This window comes from Schistocerca nitens, chromosome 1 (assembly GCF_023898315.1).
Source record: "Schistocerca nitens isolate TAMUIC-IGC-003100 chromosome 1, iqSchNite1.1, whole genome shotgun sequence".
NCBI classification, from domain to species: Eukaryota; Metazoa; Arthropoda; class Insecta; order Orthoptera; family Acrididae; genus Schistocerca; species Schistocerca nitens.
The window spans coordinates 1,183,061,046-1,183,083,674 of record NC_064614.1 but is presented as its reverse complement, the minus strand read 5'-3'; the positions used below and the strand labels follow the sequence as shown (position 1 = coordinate 1,183,083,674).

The window sequence follows — 22,629 nt, the reverse complement described above, 5'->3', positions numbered from 1 at the left end:
CTGTTTCTGTAAACAGTCAAGTGACTAAATACTCCATATTCATCCTTAAATGATACGCTCACTGTTGCAAGTTGCAACCAACATGTCATTCAAATCATTTGGGAATCTTTCACACTATGTATGAAAAACTGTTTCACATTGGTTATATTGTTTCACAGTTTGACCTTTTTGGCTTAACATTCATTAAAATTTTATCCAACAACACACAGGAAAAACATTTATAACACATTATACAGTATACACAAGCCTTAGATTGCTTCAGTCACACAATTACAACATTAAATATTCACAAAAATTTCTAACACAGTTTTCTTTTATGTTATGCATAATTTATAATCTGGATGACATTTGGAAGATAGTGGAGTACGACACGCAACAACCATTATGACTGACTAGAACACCCAGAATACTGGGAAGACATAACAATACCCAACAAAAGTTTGGAATTGTCAAGAAATGGAAAATCGAGAACCATCTTGGTTTTTGTCACAGAAATAATGTAGAGAAGACACAGAATACTCAGTTTACGTACTTATTAAGATATAAACAAAAACTGAAAACTCACTTAGTGGGTTTACTAGAGGTTTAGCTTCCTCCTGCTCCTAAAGCTAAGAACGTGAGATGATACTCTAACCTTTCAATGTTTATCACATCAGAAGCAGCTCAATGCCACAGAAAAATAAAACTTTGCTGTCAAAAGTGAAATCCTACTGTTGATTTCACATATGTTTGTTGAAACAATTCTAAGAATTCCAAAGTAATATTACTAAGTCTATTAATATGCTTTTAATGCAGCTGTAATGCTGATACTTTGGAGAGAAGGTTACGTAAATATAAAACTCAGTAAATAAACAAGCTGATATGTAGAACACTGTTTTTGTGTATTGCACTCAAATTATTTTCTGTGCCTTTTACTTTTAGCTTTAAAAATGAAATTTTACCAATCCCTGTGGGAATGAAACTCATGAACATTTAGGACTAAACATGATTTAACACACAACTTGTCTGTTAAGATATACACAAGATAAAAAAATGTAACAGCACTAAACTGACTGACAGGAAGGATTGAAGGATAGATAATTTCATACTAACACCTGTGAGGGGGGTTGGGGGGGGGGGGAGGAAGTGGAGGAGATTACTTATGATGGAGCTACAACAGCAAAGACTTAACTAACAATAGATCAAGAGTAGCACAAGAAAGAACAATCACACACAAACAAAGGAAGCAGAAATGATAAAGCTACCATCAACATGAGGATGAAAAACTGGGATACATGAAAGGAAACATAACAAAAAAAGAATAAATAACTAAATAAATAATGAATGCAATGAGGCAAAGAAAAAGGATATACAATGTTGGCAGTCTTTAAGAGTGAATGGCGAGTAGGAAAACAATAATAGTTTAGATCAATTAAGCATTGTAATGTAAGAAGAAAGATGTCCTATTACAGTGTAACAATATGTAAAACCTATATTTTCTCCTGCATTAAGAATAATTTTTTTACACACATCTACTCAAAATTCACTGCATATTGGTTTAAGCTTACTTTTGGAAATACAATAATTGATATCCTCTTTCAGCCTCCCTTCATTGTGAATCTATTCTCCTCTCCTTTCTATGTTCTACACTATTTCCTGTGAATATAACCTCTTCATTCCTTCCTCTTGTAATTTCTTTTTTATCTATATCTATACTCCTGGTAACAATTTTATTTCCTTCTCACAATTTGGTGATAATTTATCAATAAACATCCCTTCTGAGATGGAAACTTCCTGAAAGATCTGCATTAGTTACTAATTACTCTTTTACACCATCATATTTAAATATGTCCTTCTGAGAACTATTGAACTAAATGTTTTATTGTGCCTCACATCCTGTTTTCTGCCATATCACTTCTTTTCAGACAGAACTTGTGGTAAGTACCTTCAAAAGAACTGTCAGTAGTGCCAGAAGAGATACAGTATCCTTACTTTGAGAACTAACAGTCCCTCCCTCGGGGAGGATGGGTGGCTAGATTTCATTTTTAACCTTTCCCAATCTATCCCTCTCTGCTCCAGAAGGAAGGAACTGTTAGGTCCAAAAGCTAGGATAGTGTATGTAGTAGCATCTATTTGCAGTACAGACATTTGTCCTGAAGGAAAGCACTAGCCACTTTATAGTTTTCTGGAGAGAATTTTCTGTTGATTCATCACTTCCTTTTCCCATTAATTTCTGAACATTATCAAAAACATTTAAGTTTAAATATTTTTTTGGAATAAATTTCTACTGTTATTTAGTTTATTACTTGTCATCTCTTCTACAATGAACAATAAACAGAGGGAGAATTTTCCACAATAACACCAACAGCATAGGTCCAAATTATGTAAGAAAGAAGAAGCATCTTCCTGTCATATTACACAAACTACTCAGTTTATATGACAAACAGCCAAACTAATTTTCATTTACTGTGCAACTTTTTTATTTTAACAAGAAAATGGCACACTCTTCATTCAGACAGAGTTTGAACCAGGTAACTTCCATATAGGAATAAACCCAGTGCAAATTCACTACACTTAAGACAATATTGTCCAAATAAGACAAAAAATCAAGATTGCAAGTAAAAATTGCTTTAAAGACTGTAATTGACCCAAAAAGAAACATAAATCTGTGAATGCTCCATGTAATTTTTTCATACTGATCGCTTCTTCAAAATGTAAAGAGAAAATGAGAAACAATGCAAACAGCAGGGTTGAAAAATGATTTGGAAAGCTAATGAATGGTGAATATCAACAATTCACAATCCATGCATAGTAATTAGACAAGTGCTATTTAAATATAATTTACATCTATTCTTACTTTTTTATTAGTGCAAAATCAATGCATTTGCAAATCATTTTCATGAAAAAAATGGTGAACATAACTCAGTACTTAATGTTTCCTACATTAACAACGTAAAACAAAAAATTGAAGACACAGCTTACAGTTCTCAAGGATTGTTTGCATTCATTTTTTAATAACTCCTACAAGAATGCATTTGTCTCAGTAACAAAGAATAATTGTTATTGACAACAGTTCTTTCACATCCATGCATCATAAACCCACCACCCCTCCAAAACAGGAGGGGGGGGGGGGAGGGAGGAGGAGGAAATAATGATGATGATGAAGTCAGTGTTGTATTCTAAAGTTTCAGAAACACGGCTTATCAGCGAATGTACAAAGAGTGAGTTTGTATCTTACAATTAAAATAATAATGATAAGAATAGTACTGAATGCCTTTCATACTCATTTTGATAACATGACTATGTTATAGGTTACAAATATCCTTAAAGTAATAGGGGTCCAATTTCATCTGTGTTAACTACTATTGCATCTCTCAATGAGAGAGATCAACAAGTTATTTTGGATACATATTGCAAGATATCTCTATGAGGTACCATGTACAGAACTGCCAAACAGGTTGTAAGACAGGGAATTGAGTAACGCTAAATCACTCAAACGTCTCTTTATATAATGCTTTTGGCAGATTAGTCTCAACATAAATTACTTGAAAGACATAAAGGAGTAAGACTAACAGGAAAGGGTGAAGATGAATAAAGTGAGGACAAAAAGTGGAAAACCATTACAATGTTTACATAGAGAAACTGGGGCAAAATATGCGTGTGCAGATATACAAACAAGCTGCTCATTATAATTATAGAATTATTAAAAGCTTCATTAAAGCAGTATTTTAATCAAATTAATCCCACATCATGAAGAAAATATTGTAGAAATAATTTTACACTAAATATTATTGAGCACAGTTTCTTAAAATTGAACAGTTTCTACAATTACTTCAACTTGTATAATATTTCACAGTTGGCATAATCAGAGGAATTTTATCTGCAGGATAATAATAATGAAATCCAAAATATTGTAGCCACTTATCTTCCTCCCTTCTTACATTTTTCAACATCTCCTTTTATTATAGAGACTCACATGATTACCACTCTTCAATTCAGATACATTTGGAAATTAAACAGATTATAGTATTTTCATATCACTTACAGAATAGCTTGTTTACACTAAACTTTATTTAGATAAACCATAAAATAAGGTAAAAAGGTATAAGCAGTTTGCACCTTACAGGCCATTACATATTCATCTGTGATTTATAAAAATATGAGCTTGTCTGCATCATTAAAAGAAGAGAAGAAATGAGAAACCTCACTGAACACTGTAGAAAAGTAAATATCAACAAAAATTAAATATTGCTATTCTCTGTGTGTACTACACTGTTAAAAAATTACAAAACACTTTTGTCATGGAAATATGATCTGCCATCAAAATACTAAGCTCCATGCTCAACCATTCTTTACATATATTATTCTTCATTTACATACTATTTTCAGCTATGCATCTCATTAAACAGCTGAGTGTGTCGTCAAACAAAACCAGTAAAGACTTTCAGAACAAAATTCTGAAAAATAACAGTTGCACAAGAGCAGCATAAGTAGCTGGCTTGCAATAAATTATTACACTGCTTACTTAATAACATGTATCACACTTCATTAGTCCAGAAAGAGCTAGCTCTCCATTACAAAATGGCATTAACTTGTGCCAAACTTCCCTGTTTCAAACACACCTTTCCGGAAAAAAGAAGAAAACTCGAGAAGTGCAAGCCGAGTTGGATTCTGTACGCAAGAGAATAAAGGACAACTTTCTATTGTGGAACATACTTCAAGCAGCTGCCGCAGATATGTCTCCAATTGGACACGACGCAGTCGAGCCACAGATTCTGATTTTTTTGAGAAGAAGCGGCGTGGAGGAAATGGCAATGCTTCTACCTGCAGAAAAAAATAAACACATGTTTGAATATTTCTGGTACCACATACACTTCAAAGAGAGAAAAGCAGAGGGGAGGCTGCCAAGGCCTGGCCTCGAAGTCAAAGACAGTGTGTGTGTGTGTGTGTGTGTGTGTGTGTGTGTGTGTGTGTGCGCACGTGCGCACTCAATTATTTATTGGATATACTCCAAGTTTCGTCTTTTGAAACAGCTGTACACTTATGGTTCCCTCTAGTATTTTTATTAATTATGTTGAAAGAATAAAACTATGCAATTAAGTTTTTCAGTACAATGAAAAAAAACAGCTAAAGTTGCAAATTTCACTTTTTTCATTTGCTCGATGACTAGTTTCGAGTTGGGACACATTTTCATATCACCATGCCAGGTAGTAAAAATGGTACTTGGAAGAATGCAAATGAAGTGCAAATGAACAGTTACTGCACGTACAGGTAACTGTAACTGTTCAGCTGTACATCCATCAGGTTTCGCAACTGCTCACACCCACTCGTACAGCCCGCTGAACTGAGGTGGCAGCACAAATATTGCATTTCTATTAGACTGATCCAGATGACTTCTTTAGCTGCCCAATCACCATGGGCAAGTGCTGGGCATAGTACCACAAACGACAGGGAAAAAAAAAAGAAGTAATGAAAATATGGTTTCAGCACCGCCGAAGAAGGTGAAGAACTGATGATCAACAGGTGAGGTGATGGTTCCGTGTAACGGTGATGACGGATTATACTCAAATGGAACAAACTGTCATGGAAGCGTAGGACCAAAACTCCCAGGGAGATTACAGGAAGCTGTAATGATGAAGCACCACAGGCAGGTCCCCAAGGTGTGCTCTCGTTCAGTGATAATTCCCTGGCTTATTCTACATGGGGCACAGTCACTCATGCAGATTCTTCGGGAATTCACATTTTGCTGAATCTCTACATTCTCCTGACATTGCACAAAGTGACCATTGTGTGCAAGGCAGTTTTATAATGACACTGAGGTTAACGCTGAGGTTATTTTTGAGGTGGCACATTTACTAAACAGCGAAAATGCAGGAAAGATCTCTGTCAAACCATCCGTTATTAGTAGATCAGTGTCACATAGGACGCTGGATTTATAGAGAAGGACCACAACCATCACCAAGTTTCAAGATCACCAGAAGATTAAAAATTGGAAACTCAAAGCTGAGCCTTAGACTTCAAATGTGTTCTTACCTACTGAGCTACGCCTGACCAGTTCACTCCTCACACAAACCTTTTCTTGGGCAATGTAAGGTGAAATTAATTATGCTGATTACTTCTGCCTCATTGTTACCATCATTTTCCATTTGTTTATGTCCTCCTTTTCTTCCTCTATTTGTGGCTTCCTCCATTTCATATGTTCCACACCACATACGTATACCATATATTTCTGTTTTCTTGTGTATTTCCCTTATCTCTAAATTGTCAATTGGCTTCTCTACATTTTCTAACTTTTAAGAATATCAAATCTTGCAAATTTAGTAGTATTTAACTGTTCACTTTTCTCCTATTCCATCCTCTCTCCCTCCAGAATGGCATTCTGAGGAGCTTTCTCAATTAAGCTTACTTATTTTTTACAATAGTTTTCTATGCTTTACCAGATAAATGAGACCCTGGACAGTTAAAACATACAAGACAAATTATTTCTGCCTTTATCTTATTGTGATAGGTAAGTTTCTTTTTTTCTTATAATTGTGTTTGATTCCAATTTTGCTGTGATTACTATCTTGCAATATATGCTAAAATCTCAACTGGTTACATTCATTTCTTAAATTAAACAGTCAATTCTTTTGCTTCCCATGTTACTGTTGAACTTCAATATCAGTTACACTCTTTTATCAATAAATATGCTGTCAGATCTGCCAACTTCAGTTTTTATCAGGAAAACTGAAACACGAAGGAAAAAATATTGGGATTTACCAGTTCACCAAAATGACATTGATACAGACATTGTGCAAACTCAGATTCAGGAATAAATAAAATCAGGTTTGCTACTGGGAAACTAATGAGATCTTCATTCTATTTATATGCTCTGAACAGAATACTTTAAAAAGAAAGAAAGGAAAGAAAATGATGCAACCAAATGCAGTGAATTACTGAAATGCAAAATATGTCAAAGCCATAAGTAAGAAAAGATAAAACAAGCTAGTCAAAATAATTGTGGTTTACTGAATGTATCAGAATAGTGTTCTCTTGAATACACAAAAAAATTGAATACCAGGTTTTAGAATGAACATGAACAGCCTCGACTGCAAGAAGCCTTTATTTTTGTTACTGGTTTCGGTCAGTTTTTGCCCATCTTCAGACCTCATACCATGATGGTGGTGAAAAGAGCAGGTATTACAACTCCAAGAACTTCAACTGCAGTTAACATTCATGGAGTTGTAACACCTGCTCTGTTCATCACCATCATGGTATGAGGTCTGAAGATGGGCAAAAACTGACAAACCGGTAACCACAAAAATAAAGGCTTCTTGCCATCGAGACTGTTTTTTTCATTTTAAAGTAGTAAAAAAACTGTTGTTCTTCATGAGAAATATTCTCAAGGAATATCAGGTACTTTTTTGGGGTATGTAAGAAAATATTCTCCAGTCCCACAATTTATCTCCACACGCTCTCCACAACTTCCAAATATCAGCAACAAATCACTGCAGGAAATATCATTTGTGTTTACTCACCTTCTGTCCATATTTTGCAGACATACGCTGATGTAACTCTCTGAAGCGTTTGTAACGTCTCAGAATCGTCCACCTGTCCTCACCCACACAAACGCGAATCACATACTCGTAGTGAGTGAAGGATCCAGCACCTCGCAAAACGTAGGATGGTATCTGCACCCAACTTGCACAGCCATCTGTAACAATAAAGACAGACATGAGAAAAAGACTTTATGTTTCCTTGAATATTTGCCTTCACTTCCAACTTAAATGATTTTGTTTCAGTATGTCTGTGTAACAAAATCAACCATATCATTTTGTTAACTACCTATTAAGGTGCAGTATTAAAGATTTCTCCAACCAAACAGCTTTTCATTGCATCCAAATGAATATCAAAAGAAATACTCGAAGTAGTGGAGTTCATGGCCCTACCCTTCCCCTGACCACTGAAATGACTTCTAGTCAGTTATAGTGGAACTGCAGTACAACATGGGCTCCTATACTGGTACAGTTGCATGATTTTCTCATTAAGAAATCATTGCTAGAGGCACGGGAAAAAGTATTATGATGCACACAACCTAAATAATAATAATAAATAATTTCTGAATTGTTACTCACCACGAAGAGGAAGCGCTGAGTCACACGTAGGAGTTGGCGCACGCGCACACACACACACACACACACACACACACACACACACACACACACAGAGAGAGAGAGAGAGAGATGGGGCTGTTAGGTTCAGCATTCGGAGGCCATGCTGGGGGAAAAGGGGGGGGGGGGGGAGGGGGGAGCTCAGAAGTAGTGAAGCAGAAAGGATCTGTAGATGCATTGGCAAGATAGAAGGCATTTGTGTACTGCAGTGGTGGGAAAGTGGGAGAAGGGAAGGGACTATTGAACATTGAGGTCAGGGGGATTATAAGAAAGTAGGATGTGTTGCGGGGACAGTTCCCACCTGCGCAACTGAGAAAACTGGTGTTGTTGGAAAAAATCCAGGTGATAGCACAGCCTGTAGAGCAGTCATTAAAGTGAAGTTCATCATTTGGGGCAGCTTGTTCATCAATTGGATCTTTAAACCATGTACTGATATGTGCCATGACCAAGTAGCTTTGGCTTGCACAGTCCCACGAAAATTGATAAATAAACAAAAAATAAATTAAATATTATACATTGGCTGCTAAACATGCCATCCAACACAGTATGCTTCACTTTTATAACTGCTTCACAGCATGTGCCATCTCGATTCTTCCCATCAAGGCCAGATTTTCTGAACTGCACAGGTGGCAACTATCTGTACACTGTATACCACCCCCCCCCCCCCCTTCCGGTGCCATTATCTTTGCTAGTGTCTCGTCCATCTGTCTATCCTCTTCCCTGCTGTCACTACAGTACACAAATACCTTCTATCCTATCAATGCACCTAAAGTCCTTTCCTCTTCTCTACGTCCTCCCCCCTCCCCCCCACCGAAGCCTCTATTGTTAGGGTGTGGGCAAGCTGTGTGTGAATGCAGAAAGAGCTGCCCATAGTTTGCGACCAGATGAATGCACTTTTGGCTATGGTCAGTCACCTGCAGTCTGCCGCCTTGGGCTGTATTGGTGGAAGAGAATGTGGCATGTCTTAGGGGACACCTCAGGTGTCACTTGTTTCACTGACGGCCTCTCCTCCTGAGGCAGCTCCTGGTGTACCCAGTATGATGGATTCGTCTTCACAGCAGAGTGAGTGGCAGGCAGGTGTTAATGCGTATGCATCGCTCAAGGCGGAAAACCAATATGGAGACTGCTCATCTGGCCTCACCCATTCACCTGGTGAGTGGACAGGTGGCCCTCCTTCAGCAGTGTCTGAGCAGGTAAAGAGGAGGGGGGGGGGGGAGTGGTTTATTTGTTATTGGGAGCTAGCTGCCAACATTAGGCACATTATGGAGCACCTTCAGCAGATTGCGTTCATGTCTGGAAAGAAAACCAATGTGCACTAGTTATGTCTGACAGTGTGGTCGAGGCCTTGCCTGTGGCTATCACACATGCAGGGTGCAGTCATCTGCCAGTTGTGGCTCATGTCAGCACCAACGATGCCTGTTGCATTGGTTCTGAGGCCATCCTCAGTTCATATAGGCACCTGGGGGAAGTGGTGAAGGCTGCTGGCCTCACATGTGGGTGCAAGCAGAGTTTGCAATTCGTAGCATTGTTCCCAGAATTGATCGGGATCCTTAGGTCTGGAGCAGAGTGAAGGACTTCAACTAAACGATTTATTGACTCTGTGATTGTCTTGCCAGGAGACTTCTAACCTGTGTTATTGGTTGGGGATTTGTAGGACTCTCCTTAATAGGTCATGGGTACACTACACAAAGGAAGCAGGTACTGGGGTATCAGAGGACTTGTGGAGAGCACATGATGGCCTTTTGGGCTAGGTGTTAGTTTGGGGTACTCCGATAAACACTCACCAGTTGATATGCAGCAAAGGAAGTCAGACCACGTTCAGAGTAAACATACTTTGACTGTTAAAATTTTATCAGTAAATTATAGAAGTATTTGTAACAAAGTTCCCGAATTTGCTGCCCTCCAGGAAAGTCCTCATGAGTCCTCATGCTTAAATTATTCTCAGGACCAAGAGCTGGCTGAAACCTGCAGTGTAAAGCTCCAAGATATTTAGTGAGCTAGGGAACGTATATAAGAAAGACAGATTAGAGGCCATAGGAAGGGGATTGTTCATTGCAGTTAACAAAAATATTATCTCTGTTGAGACTAAAGATGAGTGTGACAGCGAAGTTATCTGGTAATTTTTAACAGATCTAAGTGAAACCAAGTTAATTGTTGGATGTTTTTATTGGTCACCTGATTGTGTTGTCACAATTGTAGGGTAATTCAAAGAATATCTATGGCCAGTAGCATGTAAATATACAGATCATCCATTGCTGGTTGGAGGTGATTTAACCTACTTAGTATAGACTGTGATGTCTATGGGTTCATTACAGGTGGTACAGACTGACAGCAATGCGAAGTATTTTTTAACACAATTTCTGAAAACTGTCCCGGACTGCTAGTTCAGCAATGGAAATATCTTAGACCCTGTAGCTACAAATAGGCAACTCTACTCCTTCAACATACTTTGCGCATAAGGACCATGAAGATACGTAACATTAGGGCTTATACAGAAGCACATATACAGTCATTTTTCCATCGTTCTATTTGCAAGTGGAGTAGAATGGGAAATGACTAGTGGTGGCAGTGGTATGAGGTACCCTCTGCCACGTGCTGTAAGGTTGATTGTGGAATATCAATGTGGATGTACACAGCAGCCCTCTCTTGTGCCCATCACATTCTCTTATGCTGCCATAGGTAGCACTAGCATCTTGCCCCACTCCTGCCATGCTAAATCCTCGCCCTCCCCATCTCAGACCATCTCCTCGGCCCCATCACCCACCCAACCAGATTGCTGCTCACTTCAGGTGTAGTCGCAGTTGGGCCTCAATCACATGGTGAGAGATGTTGTTGTGTGAATGTGAGTGTGTTCTACTTCTGACGAACGACTTTGTCCAGAAGCTTCAATATTTCTAGTGTGCTTTTCATTTTTCCTGTCTGTGGCCCGCCTCCTCCGCTGTGTAGTAAGTAGCAACCTATCCTTTCCATATTTGTTTCTTTGTGTGGTGATTATACTAATAAACCTTTTCCAATACATGGTATTTTAGCTGCAATTTGGAATTTCATGTGATGTTACATGGCTTTAAAAATGGTATTAATTTACAAAATGGTTACATAGTGTAATGGTAAAGGTACTAACTTTACAAGCAAAAGGTTGTTGGTTTGAGACTTGCTGGATATCTAGAAACTATTTTATTTTTAAATCTCTATAGAAATGACTTTGATCATTATTTTTATTCAGCTAATTCGTTTACATGCAATTTCCTTCTGTTCATTTGTCAGATGATATTCTTCATCATATGAAATACATAATTTGCTCTCGTTTTTCTTCCTGTCAGTCTTTTCCACTTGGGATCCTTGTTCACATGATTTTAATTATTGTTATGTATTACCTTTGATTTAATTATTATAATTTAATAATATAATTTAATTTTCACAACATCTCAGCATGATGCGGAGAATGGAAGTGCTTGTCACACGAAAACATGACAAGCTACCTGTAATAATTAACATGAAAGTGATCCAGAAAATTCATGTTCACCAAATGTAAAGAATAAATAAAAACGAAAACCCACTGATGATGGCACAGTGGTGCTGAAAAATGTTTGGGTACTGAGAAAATGGTGTTCTGTGTAACTGGCAGACCTCACATCCAAAAATTTTAACTGCAAACACGGCCAATACAAGGAGCTGCAAATCAAAAAGATGGATATTAATTACTTCCATTTTGTCACCTGACATTTCTGTCCAAGTTATTGCAATTTCACTTTACTTAAAATCCCTGCTTTCGCATAAATCATCATCCACATTACTTTGTCAGGAGTGCAATAAGAGTTTATGTTTTAAATTGTGTATGACCACTGCCATCAAAAAAGATGTACATCCTGTAACGAAAAACATGTTCTTGACACCACTGCACAGTCAATGTAAGATTCCAAATGGAAAAGGACTGATTGACAGAAAAACAAGAGCAAATGATGTATTTCATATGATGAATAATATGATGTGACACATGGAAAGAAAAAAAAATTGCATGTAAACCAATTAACTGAATAAAAATAAATATCACAGTGATTTTGATAAAGATTTTAAAATAAAATAGTTTTAGGCATCTGAGGAGATTCAAACCGGTAAGCTTTTGCATGTGAAGTCAGTACCTTAACTATTAGCTATGCAACCAGGCTGTAAACTAATACCTTTTTTAAGGCAATATGCTGTGATAGAAGAAGAAACAGGAGTCGATTTAGAAGAGATAGGGAATCCAGTATTAGAATCGGAATTTAAAAGAGCTTTGGAGAACTTACGGTCAAATAAGGCAGAAGGGATAGATAACATTCCATCAGAATTTCTAAAATCATTGGGGGAAGTGGCAACAAAACGACTATTCACGTTGGTGTGTAGAATATATGAGTCTGGCGACATACCATCTGATATTCGGAAAAGCATCATCCACACAATTCCAAAGACGGCAAGAGCCGACAAGTGCGAGAATTATCGCACAATCAGCTTAACAGCTCATGCATCGAAGCTGCTTACAAGAATAATATACAGAAGAATGGAAAAGAAAATTGAGAATGCGCTAGGTGACGATCAGTTTGGCTTTAGAAAAAGTAAAGGGACGAGAGAGGCAATTCTGACGTTACGGCTAATAATGGAGGCAAGGCTAAAGAAAAATCAAGACACTTTCATAGGATTTGTTGACCTGGAAAAAGCGTTCGACAATATAAAATGGTGCAAGCTGTTCGAGATTCTGAAAAAAGTAGGGGTAAGCTATAGGGAGAGACGGATCATATACAATATGTACAACAACCAAGAGGGAATAATAGGAGTGGACGATCAAGAACGAAGTGCTCGTATTAAGAAGGGTGTAAGACAAGGCTGTAGCCTTTTGCCCCTACTCTTCAATCTGTACATCGAGGAAGCAATGATGGAAATAAAAGAAAGGTTCAGGAGTGGAATAAAAATACAAGGTGAAAGGATATCAATGATACGATTCGCTGATGACATTGCTATCCTGAGTGAAAGTGAAGAAGAATTAAATGATCTTCTGAACGGAATGAACAGTCTAATGAGTACACAGTATGGTTTGAGAGTAAATCGGAGAAAGACGAAGGTAATGAGAAGTAGTAGAAATGAGAACAGCGAGAAACTTAACATCAGGATTGATGGTCACGAAGTCAATGAAGTTAAGGAATTCTGCTACCTAGGCAGTAAAATAACCAATGATGGACGGAGCAAGGAGAACATCAAAAGCAGACTCACTATAGCAAAAAAGGCATTTCTGACCAAGAGAAGTATACTAATATCAAATACCGGCCTCAATTTGAGGAAGAAATTTCTGATGATGTACGTCTGGAGTACAGCATTGTATGGTAGTGAAACATGGACTGTGGGAAAACCGGAACAGAAGAGAATCGAAGCATTTGAGATGTGGTGCTATAGACGAATGTTGAAAATTAGGTGGACTGATAAGGTAAGGAATGAGGAGGTTCTACGCAGAATCAGAGAGGAAAGGAATATGTGGAAAACACTGATAAGGAGAAGGGACAGGATGATAGGACATCTGCTAAGACATGAGGGAATGACTTCCATGGTACTAGAGGGAGCTGTAGAGGGCAAAAACTGTAGAGGAAGACAAAGATTGGAATATGTCAAGCAAATAAAGGACGTAGGTTGCAAGTGCTACTCTGAGATGAAGAGGTTAGCACAGGAAAGGAATTCGTGGTGGGCCGCATCAAACCAGTCAGTAGACTGACCAAAAAAAAAAAAGGGGGGGGGGGGAGCAATATAGTATGCCGCAAAATTGCAAAATTTTTTTTCATCAATTACTCGCAAACGAGGCCCCACCAGGGTGAACAGTTGCAGACTGTAATTCCCCGTATAGATTGATTCAGAAAGTTGATCCCACCACTGGGGATTTCTCCTTGTTTAAAAACAATGTATTCTGGTGTATGTAATATTTTTCATTACTTTTTATTTGATCAGAGCTGTATGGTGCTACACTGTTCATTTACATCAGTTGTCCATCAGAGCTGCTCGTGTGCTTAATGCAAAGCATGATGGCTTATTCGACATAGCAGGATTGAAACCTCCTGGCAGATTAAAACTGTGTGCTGGTTTTAATCTGCCAGGAAGTTTCATATCAGCGCACACTCTTCTGCAGAGTGAAAATCTCATTATAACAGGATTGAATCTGTGTGCTAGATTAATGACTCTTGGTCCTACTAAAATTTTGACTTTATCGCATATTTTACCGATAACAGTAATAGAGTTCTGCATAACAACTTGCCAAGTGAAGAACTCAACAATTTCTTGCTGGATGGTTTACAGGATTTTGAGGGATCAAACTACTATGGCCATCAGTCTCTCGATACAGGCATGTTAGAAACATGAGAAAACATTTGATTTTAAACCACATAGATGGTAAAAGAAAATTGGTATACGGTAGCCATAAGAGTTGTTAACAATAAATTATTACAGGCCCATGGCATCTTGTCCTGCAGCGGAAAGTCCACCTCTGCACTGTGACAGGCTGCCTCTCCCATTACACAAAGTCAATACAGCTGCCAAGTTGGCTACCTATTAGGAGGAGCACTAAAATATAAAGAAATTATGGATACTATTGAAACTGAGCAGATATGTCAAGGGTCGAGCCTAACCTCTATAAGGAGGCAGCCAGAGGCTCCCTCAGGACCGAAAAGGCAGGAGGAGGAAACCCTTCATCACCGTCTGGCAGCCGGCCGGACGATAAATATAAAGGATTCGCATAAAAGTATACAAACTACTCTGATGGGTGAAATTTAAAACCTGATTTGCTGCCTAGGCATTATCAGCTAGAATGTTTTGAGAGTGACGTACCTGAGGCTGTCCACTGAGTCACTGCAGATTTGGAAGCATTCTTGTGATAGGTTGCAAATGTAATGAAGGACACACACAAGTGCCACAAGTTCTACCATAAATAGGCTGTGCTGACTAGTCAGGGATATTGCTCGTTGGTCCTGGTGCACGTAAAGGTGTAGCCCATCCAGTCTTTAACTCTTGAGCCATCCGTATAAATGATACTCGAACTGGGGTACTTCCATGAAGACCAACTTATGAAAAATTGAGGGATCTATCACATAAAGGCCACTTGTCTAACTCACAGTGCAAATTTCGAAAGGGCCCGTCTACTACTGATCACCCATCCCACCTGGAGTTTACTATCGGAATGTCTTTTAGCTGCTATCAGCACCTCTTCACTGCCTTCTTCTATGTCTGCTTATCTTACCAATTTAAACCCAACTCAATCCACATCCCTGATAATCCTCCTATGTGAGAGGCTCTACAAAGCACAGTTATTATAACACTGTGTAAAAGTGTCCCATAGTTGTCAACAGCTCAGTTGTAGCCATCAAGACATTACTGTGCACCTTCTAGCCCATCAAAACTACTTCTGATATAAGTGGTTGCCTTTCCTTGGGTTGCTAATTTTGTTTCTCATGGATTTTCAAAATTCATAGTAGTTTGTATTATTCAATATATTAACTGCTTTTACTGTTATTTAAATTCCTTCATCATTGTATTCTTTTTCCCTTCCACTAATTTAACATCAAAGTACTGTAAATTTTTGTACTCAATACTACAATGTGATGCCACATCAGTTAACAAGTTTGGCTTATCAACCTTGTGTTGGAGTTATATCTAAAAACAAATGTTTGTTTGTGTATCTATTGACCTGCCAGCGCTTTCATATGGTAAGTCACATCATCTTTGTTTTTAGATATATTTTCCCGCGTGGAATGTTTCCCTCTATTATATTCATATCATTAAATTGTGTTGGAGTTACATTGATATACCAGTACTAGTAATATATAAAGTGGTTTGTGTTGACCTACACTGCAAACTTTGTGTCAACTCCTAAATCACCCTCCTGAATTTTTGGCCTTTAACTTACTGCAACTTTCTCTTTTATTTGCTCCTAAGGGAAAAAATTCTCTCTCATAGTTCAAAATTAGCATGTTTTGTCCAAATTTAGATACAAGTGTTGTGCATTCCTGGAGGTTTCTGAACACTATCTATTCATATTTTATATATGATTTAAGCCTACTCACCAGATATGGGGGAAGGGATGCTGAGACTGTAAGCAGAAAGACTATCTGCATCTCCCTGACTCTGTATTTAAATAAAAAAGGAAAGATATGTTAGAAAAACAACAGTCACAAATTCCCAACAAAAATGAAAAAGGAAAACAACCACTTACAGAATTTGAAGTATAGAGGATTGGACTCACAGGCGATCCAAGTCGGCCACTGGAAGGAAATTTAAACTTTATTAAATGAAATAGGATTAGCATTATCATCAAAAGGTAGAAGATAAGTAATAATCACAATAGGCATGTAATATATGATAACATTTCAATGCCATTTTACCAATTGCAGACATCTTTTATGCTGCATTCAAAATGTAAATCATAAAAAAGGAATGACGAGAATACAGTAGTAAGGGAAATTAACACAGTAGTAAGGGAAATTAATGTAGCCTTAGCAGCATGTATATAAAGGGTGTACAATCCCATGACACATACTGAAGAATTCTCTTATGTATGTTCTGCGAAGCTCTGCGTCTTGGACTGTCTTCCTGATAACTGTGGGTATCTATCCTCAAGCTCGCACTCAAGTTCTCAGATAACCTGTAAAAGTGAACAAATGATGTAATACTAACAATTAATATCTTTACAAATACCATAAATTAATTTTAAGTTATTATTACATAAACTAACATAGCGAAAATGCAATAATAGAAATTCTATCAGGCTCTCAGCTTAAATGATTAATGGCCAATTGTTTTTTCAACTGTGTAATGTCAGAACAGGGCTGACAAACTTGGTGCGATGAGCTGTGTCAACACTATTAATTGCCCTTGAGCACCTGGATGAAGAAAACCCATAGAAAATGTTTCACTGGTATGCTTAGGGCTGGGTATTATTTATGTTCTGAGTAAGCTAATTCTAATTTAACATCTAATGATTATGCTTCTTTTAGTAATATTTGATCAATTACAACTGTGAAAAAAGTCAGAAGATGCCACTTACACTGAGAATGACTGTAAGAGACACTGTGTTAGGGGAGTGGTAGGTGTGATACTCATAACATTCATTTCCTACTAAGTCATCACAGTCCTGTTTTGTAGTTTGTGCAAATAAAAAATCCCCTGAAGGACTCATATCTGTTCATCCAAATCTTCTACTTTTGCTTAGTTATCTGAATGTTTTTATGGCTCATAACTGCAGTCTCTCACTGTGATGTGAAAACAGTCAGTTTTACAATGTAACATGCTGCAAGTTTCCAAGTACAGTTATTACAGCTCCACTATAGTCAAGAGGAATTGTACTTCAGTGCATGTGTGGCCCATAGTTGAGGACTCGGTAGTGGAGCTGTCACAATAGATAGATTGAAATATTTTTTTTAATAATGCCTCACAAAATTCAGGTTATCATGAAGCATTTCGAATATTTTCCACGTATTTAAATGACATTCAAGTTGTTTAAGAGCTGTTGGTATTGAGTGATGTTTGCCAAGTAGTAGCTAGTGAAATGCTGTTTAGCTCCATGAACTAGAAGGAGGGGGGGGGGGGGGAGATATGGCTTCTGCATAGTACAGCTTTTATGAGATTCTAGAATACTCAACAAGCTGAGCGTAAGGGAGTCATACCAATTCCATAATATTCAAGTTCTAGTGCTTACAATGAACAGGCACCAATAGAGTGCCTGAACTTTCACTCTCAAATCTCTGTCTCTTGATTTCTCTATTGCATTTTGATGCATCATTAATTGATGTTTAATATTAATGTTTTGAAAGTGTTAAAGGTATGCCTCTGGAACTGGCTGTTCTATCCACAGTAGTAAAGGCATCACAGCCGGCTCAAGAACATTTTTCCACACAAGTGATATATAATTTGTTTCCTCCTCTTCCTTTTCCCCTCCTTCAACAAACATTAGTCACTATTCCTACGGCTCTTATTAAGGACTTTAAACATTATTCTAAATTTAGTGAATAATGGAAATGGGTTGCTTTTTTTATAATAAGTAGTACACAAACATTACTCTGTAATCAACATAAATTTCTGTATTCTGGTGGTAAATATTACAAGAAGAAACAGTTTATTTATATTTAAGGTAATTCCTGATATCTTTGTAATATTTTAGTGAAAGCAGGAAGATGTAGTCCTATTGTTTTGTTCTAGTTTCAACAAAAATGTGCTATTTATTAAAAAGAGTGGAAAAAACAATTTTTTTTAATTCAATATTTTCATTCTATAATTTACGAGTGGACAGAATACAAAATTATAATCTAATTTTATACTGCCATATTAAAGAAGACACTATTTGAATGCATATGTTGCACATTACATGTGAAGAAAACTCACTACTAAGTACTTAAATTTTAGAAAATTTGCCTAAAAATAATTCAAAAGTGATAAACATGGTAAAATTTTATGTATGCAACTGAAAAGAGAAATACAGATTTGCACAGGATACAAAAGAGAAATATTCTATTAATAAAGTCATGTATAATTCCTACAGTTGTGTAGCATACATACTGATAATGTTTCCCTTGAATTAAAACATTACAATGAAATTTTTCTACTCTTTAAATTTGAAAAACACTTCAGAATAGAATCTGAATCTACTGACTTCACAGCACCATTTTCAACAGCTAAGTTGACAGTCCATAAAATCGTTCTAGTGAAACTACTGACTTACGGCATGTCTTTATCAGCTTGAGTTTTGAAAAATTCCTTTCACCACTAGCTACCTATACAGGCGAAGTCGAGAAGAATTGTGAGCTTACGAAAGAACTGAAAAAATGACAATAAAGTTGCTTTTTGTAGTATAAGATAATAAACCCTGTAGTGGACTTCCAGCAGGAAGACTGGGTGCTAAGATCAGAACTTCATCATTTAGTTCCCTGGTGTCATATTCATCACCAGTAGTTAACACAGCTCAAGACCCATGCATACAGCTTTTAATTTCCCATCATCCTACATCTGCAGATCATGAACACTGTATTAGTTCTTGCTCTAACTATGCTCATGAGCTCAAATACACTGGAGGGCCAAAGAAACATCGTGTAGGGCCCCCGCAAGCACACAGAAGTGCCACAACACAATGTGGCAGGGACTCGACTAATGTCTGAAGTAGTGTAGGAGGGAACTGACAGCATGAATCCTGCAGTGCTGTCCTTAAATCCGTAAGAATACGAGGGGGTGGACATCTATTCTGAATAGCACATTGCAAGGCATCCCAGATATGCTCAATAATGTTTATGTCTGGGGAGTTTGGTGGCCAGCGCAAGTGTTCCTGGAGCCACTCTGTAGCAATTTTGGACATGGGGGGTGTTGCACATCCTGCTGGAATTGCCCAAGTCCGTCGGTATGCAAAATGGACGTGAATGGATGCAAGTGATCAGACAGGAGGCTTATGTACTCATCACCTGTCAGAGTCATATCTAGACGTATCAGGGGTCCAAGATCACTCCAACCGCACCTGCCCTGCACCATTACAGAGCCTCTACCAGCTTGAACAGTCCCCTACTGACATGCAGGGTCCATGGATTCAGGAGGTTGTCTCCATACCTGTATATGTTCATTCACTCGATACAATTTGAAACAAGACTCATCTGAACAGGCAACATGTTTACAGTCAACAGTCCAGTGTCAGTGTTGACAGGCCCAGGTGAGGAGTAAAGCTTTGTGTCATGCCGTCATGAAAGGTCCATGTGTGGGCCTTTGGCTCTGAAACCCCATATTGATGATATTTCGTTGAATGGTACACACGCTGAAATTGAAATCTGCAGCAATTTTCGGAAGAGTTACACTTCTGTCATGTTGAATGATTCTCTTCAGTCATCGTTGGTCCAAGTCTTAGGATCTTTTTCTGGCCACAGCGATGTCAGAGATTTGATGTTTTACTGGATTCCTCATATTCACAGTACACTCATGAAATGGTCGTATGGGAAAATTCCCTCTTCATCACTACCTCGTAGATGCTGTGTCTCATTGCTTGTGTGCCAACAATAACACCACATTCAAACTCATTTAAATCTTGATAACCTGTCATTGTAGCAGCAGTAACCAATCTAACAACTGTACCAGACACTTGTCTTATATAGGCATTGCCAACTGGACCACCGTATTTTGCCAGTTTGCATATTGTTGTATTTGAATATGCGTGATTACACCAGTTTCTTTGGCACTTCAGTAGATATCTTTTAGTGAGCAGATAGCTGTGTCAACAATGAAATAGCAAAAATTTACATTAAGGAGGTTTCTGTTTCACCTTCACCAACTGGCTCATCATGGAACTCACAAGTAAATTCCTTGTTCCCTCTCCTGGGATGAATCTAGTTCTCTTTTTCGAAGTCTAAATGAGAAGGAAGCAAGCCCTTTTATATCTGTCATCACACTGATAACGCAGTCACAAAGCACCATACTTGCATGGAACAAAAGCCTCAAGGAGGTCAACTGAACACTGTGGTTTGTAATCAAGTGTTGCTACCACATTGTTTTGACGCCATCACTGACTGCGTAGTGGGAAGGAGAGGAGGGAAGTGTCACAGTTGGCTACAGAGCACGATTTTGTGTCTGCAAATGGTTTATTCCTTATTACTGAGCAGGGGCGAAGGGCTTGGTATTTTGCTGCAAAGAGCATTTGCAAATCATTAGAGAAAATGACCTGATGTTAATAACATTCAATCAGTACTATTTTAGTCATATCATAAATAATAATCACCCTCCATAATTGACTGACAGTGTTCAGAATTTTCAGGTCATTGACTTGGGTTTGATTCCTGCTGACAGCACCATCCGAAAATCATATACAGAGTAATTATAATTAAAGTAACAGTTTCAAAATGCTGTAAAAAATGAACTACTGCTCACAATGATGTGGAATTTTAATGGAATATTATTGAAGAAGGGGGAAACATCATGGAAACAAAAATAACTTAACAAAAATATTACCACTAGACGGTGGTGTAAGCAGCAGAATATGCAAAATAAACAACACTGAGTACATGGTTCTCCCTCAGTTTGTCTCTGAGATGCTCAGTATGACTGTCTCATTGCAATATCATACACTGCCAGTAAAGCTTGTTTACAAGAATGGTGACTGTCAAGGGTCTGGAAAAAAGATCATGAAATTCTAAAAAGACAGGTTCCTTAGAAGAGCACTGTGGCAGAGAGAGGAAAACAACTGGTCCGACATCAGTAAGAGATGTGGTCACAACACTTTGGGAGGGGGCAAGTGGTTATGTATATGTGCAGTGCACGTGAAATTGTTCAAACTGTGGATGTGCATAAAATTCTATGAAACATACTGCATTGCTATCCATACAAAATTACCTATGTTTAGGAGGCATGAAATAGGACAATGAACAGCCACGGAACATTCTGAGGAGAGATGAAGCCTATTTACATCTCCAAGGACATGTTAATACACAAAATTGCAGAATACGAGCAATGGAAAATCCACTCGTATGTCAACCAGTACTGTTTCATTCTGCAAAGGCAACTGTGTGATGCTGGTTGATGGGATTGTTTACCATAAGGCATATTTTTTTTGAGGAGATGGGTCCTGTAGGTCATGTTACCTGTACTGTCACTGGTAAAGGCTATGACAGTCTTTTGTGCACCAGTATCATTCCGACCTTTCAGCACTCTGGGTAAGTGGGTATGAATCTTTTTATGGAAGATGGTGCTTCTCCACACATTGCACAGCTGGTGAAGCAGCTACTGCAGAGGCATTTTGGACATACTAGAATTATCAGCCGTCATTTCCCTACAGCTGGGCCATCTAGATCATGATCTTAATCCGTGTGAGATCTGGCTGCAAGGTTACCTGAAAGATGTAGTGTTCAATGCTGCATTAATGGCACACATTATGCAATGCATTCTTAACATGACTCCTGAAACATTCCATTCTCGTTGTGCAACATGGTGTTCCTCGATTTCAACTTGTGGAAGAAAAATAGGTGGACATCTTATTGAACATGTCTTGTGCCAGTCTCACAACATTCAAAAGTCAAATTCATTGTTGCTTTTTATGCGGTTTATGGCCTCAGTACAAGTAAAAACCAATTTTTTCTATCCAATGTGGCACAACCTGACTGGAAGGGCTTATCTAATTAACAGTGCTACAACTGCTGAAGGGAAACCTCTCTGGTCAAGCACATTGTACAGTACAGCTTGTGCAACTCACATCACAACCATTACACTGTGATTCGTCTGTCATTCGTAGCCGAACCCATTTATTTTATGATGCACGAAAATGTACAATAACAAAAGCAAAAAAGTTCCAGTAAATATGTGTTCACAAATGAGCCATTTGCAAGATAAAACGCAAATGTGTGGTACAAGTTGCCACTAGCTTTAGTATGACGTACTGCCCTAGTTAGTATTGTTTATTTGAAATGTCAGTTAAATCCCCCGCCTCAAATTTCACCCTTGCCATAACTCATATTGTGCTACACTGGGGAATATG

General features: G+C 38.0%; 1 protein-coding gene across 1 annotated transcript in view; it reads right to left on the bottom strand.

The window, feature by feature from the left end:
* Nucleotides 1–3,732: 3,732 nt before the first annotated feature.
* The window catches only part of LOC126200705 (kinesin-like protein Klp98A), a 391,643-nt gene continuing 372,746 nt past the window's right edge, over nt 3,733–22,629 (bottom strand). Inside the window, exons 22-26 of the mRNA XM_049936729.1 lie at nt 16,675–16,779; nt 16,351–16,399; nt 16,202–16,262; nt 7,497–7,672; nt 3,733–4,803 (exon numbers count right to left, since the gene is read on the bottom strand). Of these exons, the coding sequence (XP_049792686.1) occupies nt 4,567–4,803; nt 7,497–7,672; nt 16,202–16,262; nt 16,351–16,399; nt 16,675–16,779 (628 nt within the window). The 3' untranslated portion in view covers nt 3,733–4,566. The remainder of the gene's footprint in view (nt 4,804–7,496; nt 7,673–16,201; nt 16,263–16,350; nt 16,400–16,674; nt 16,780–22,629) is intronic.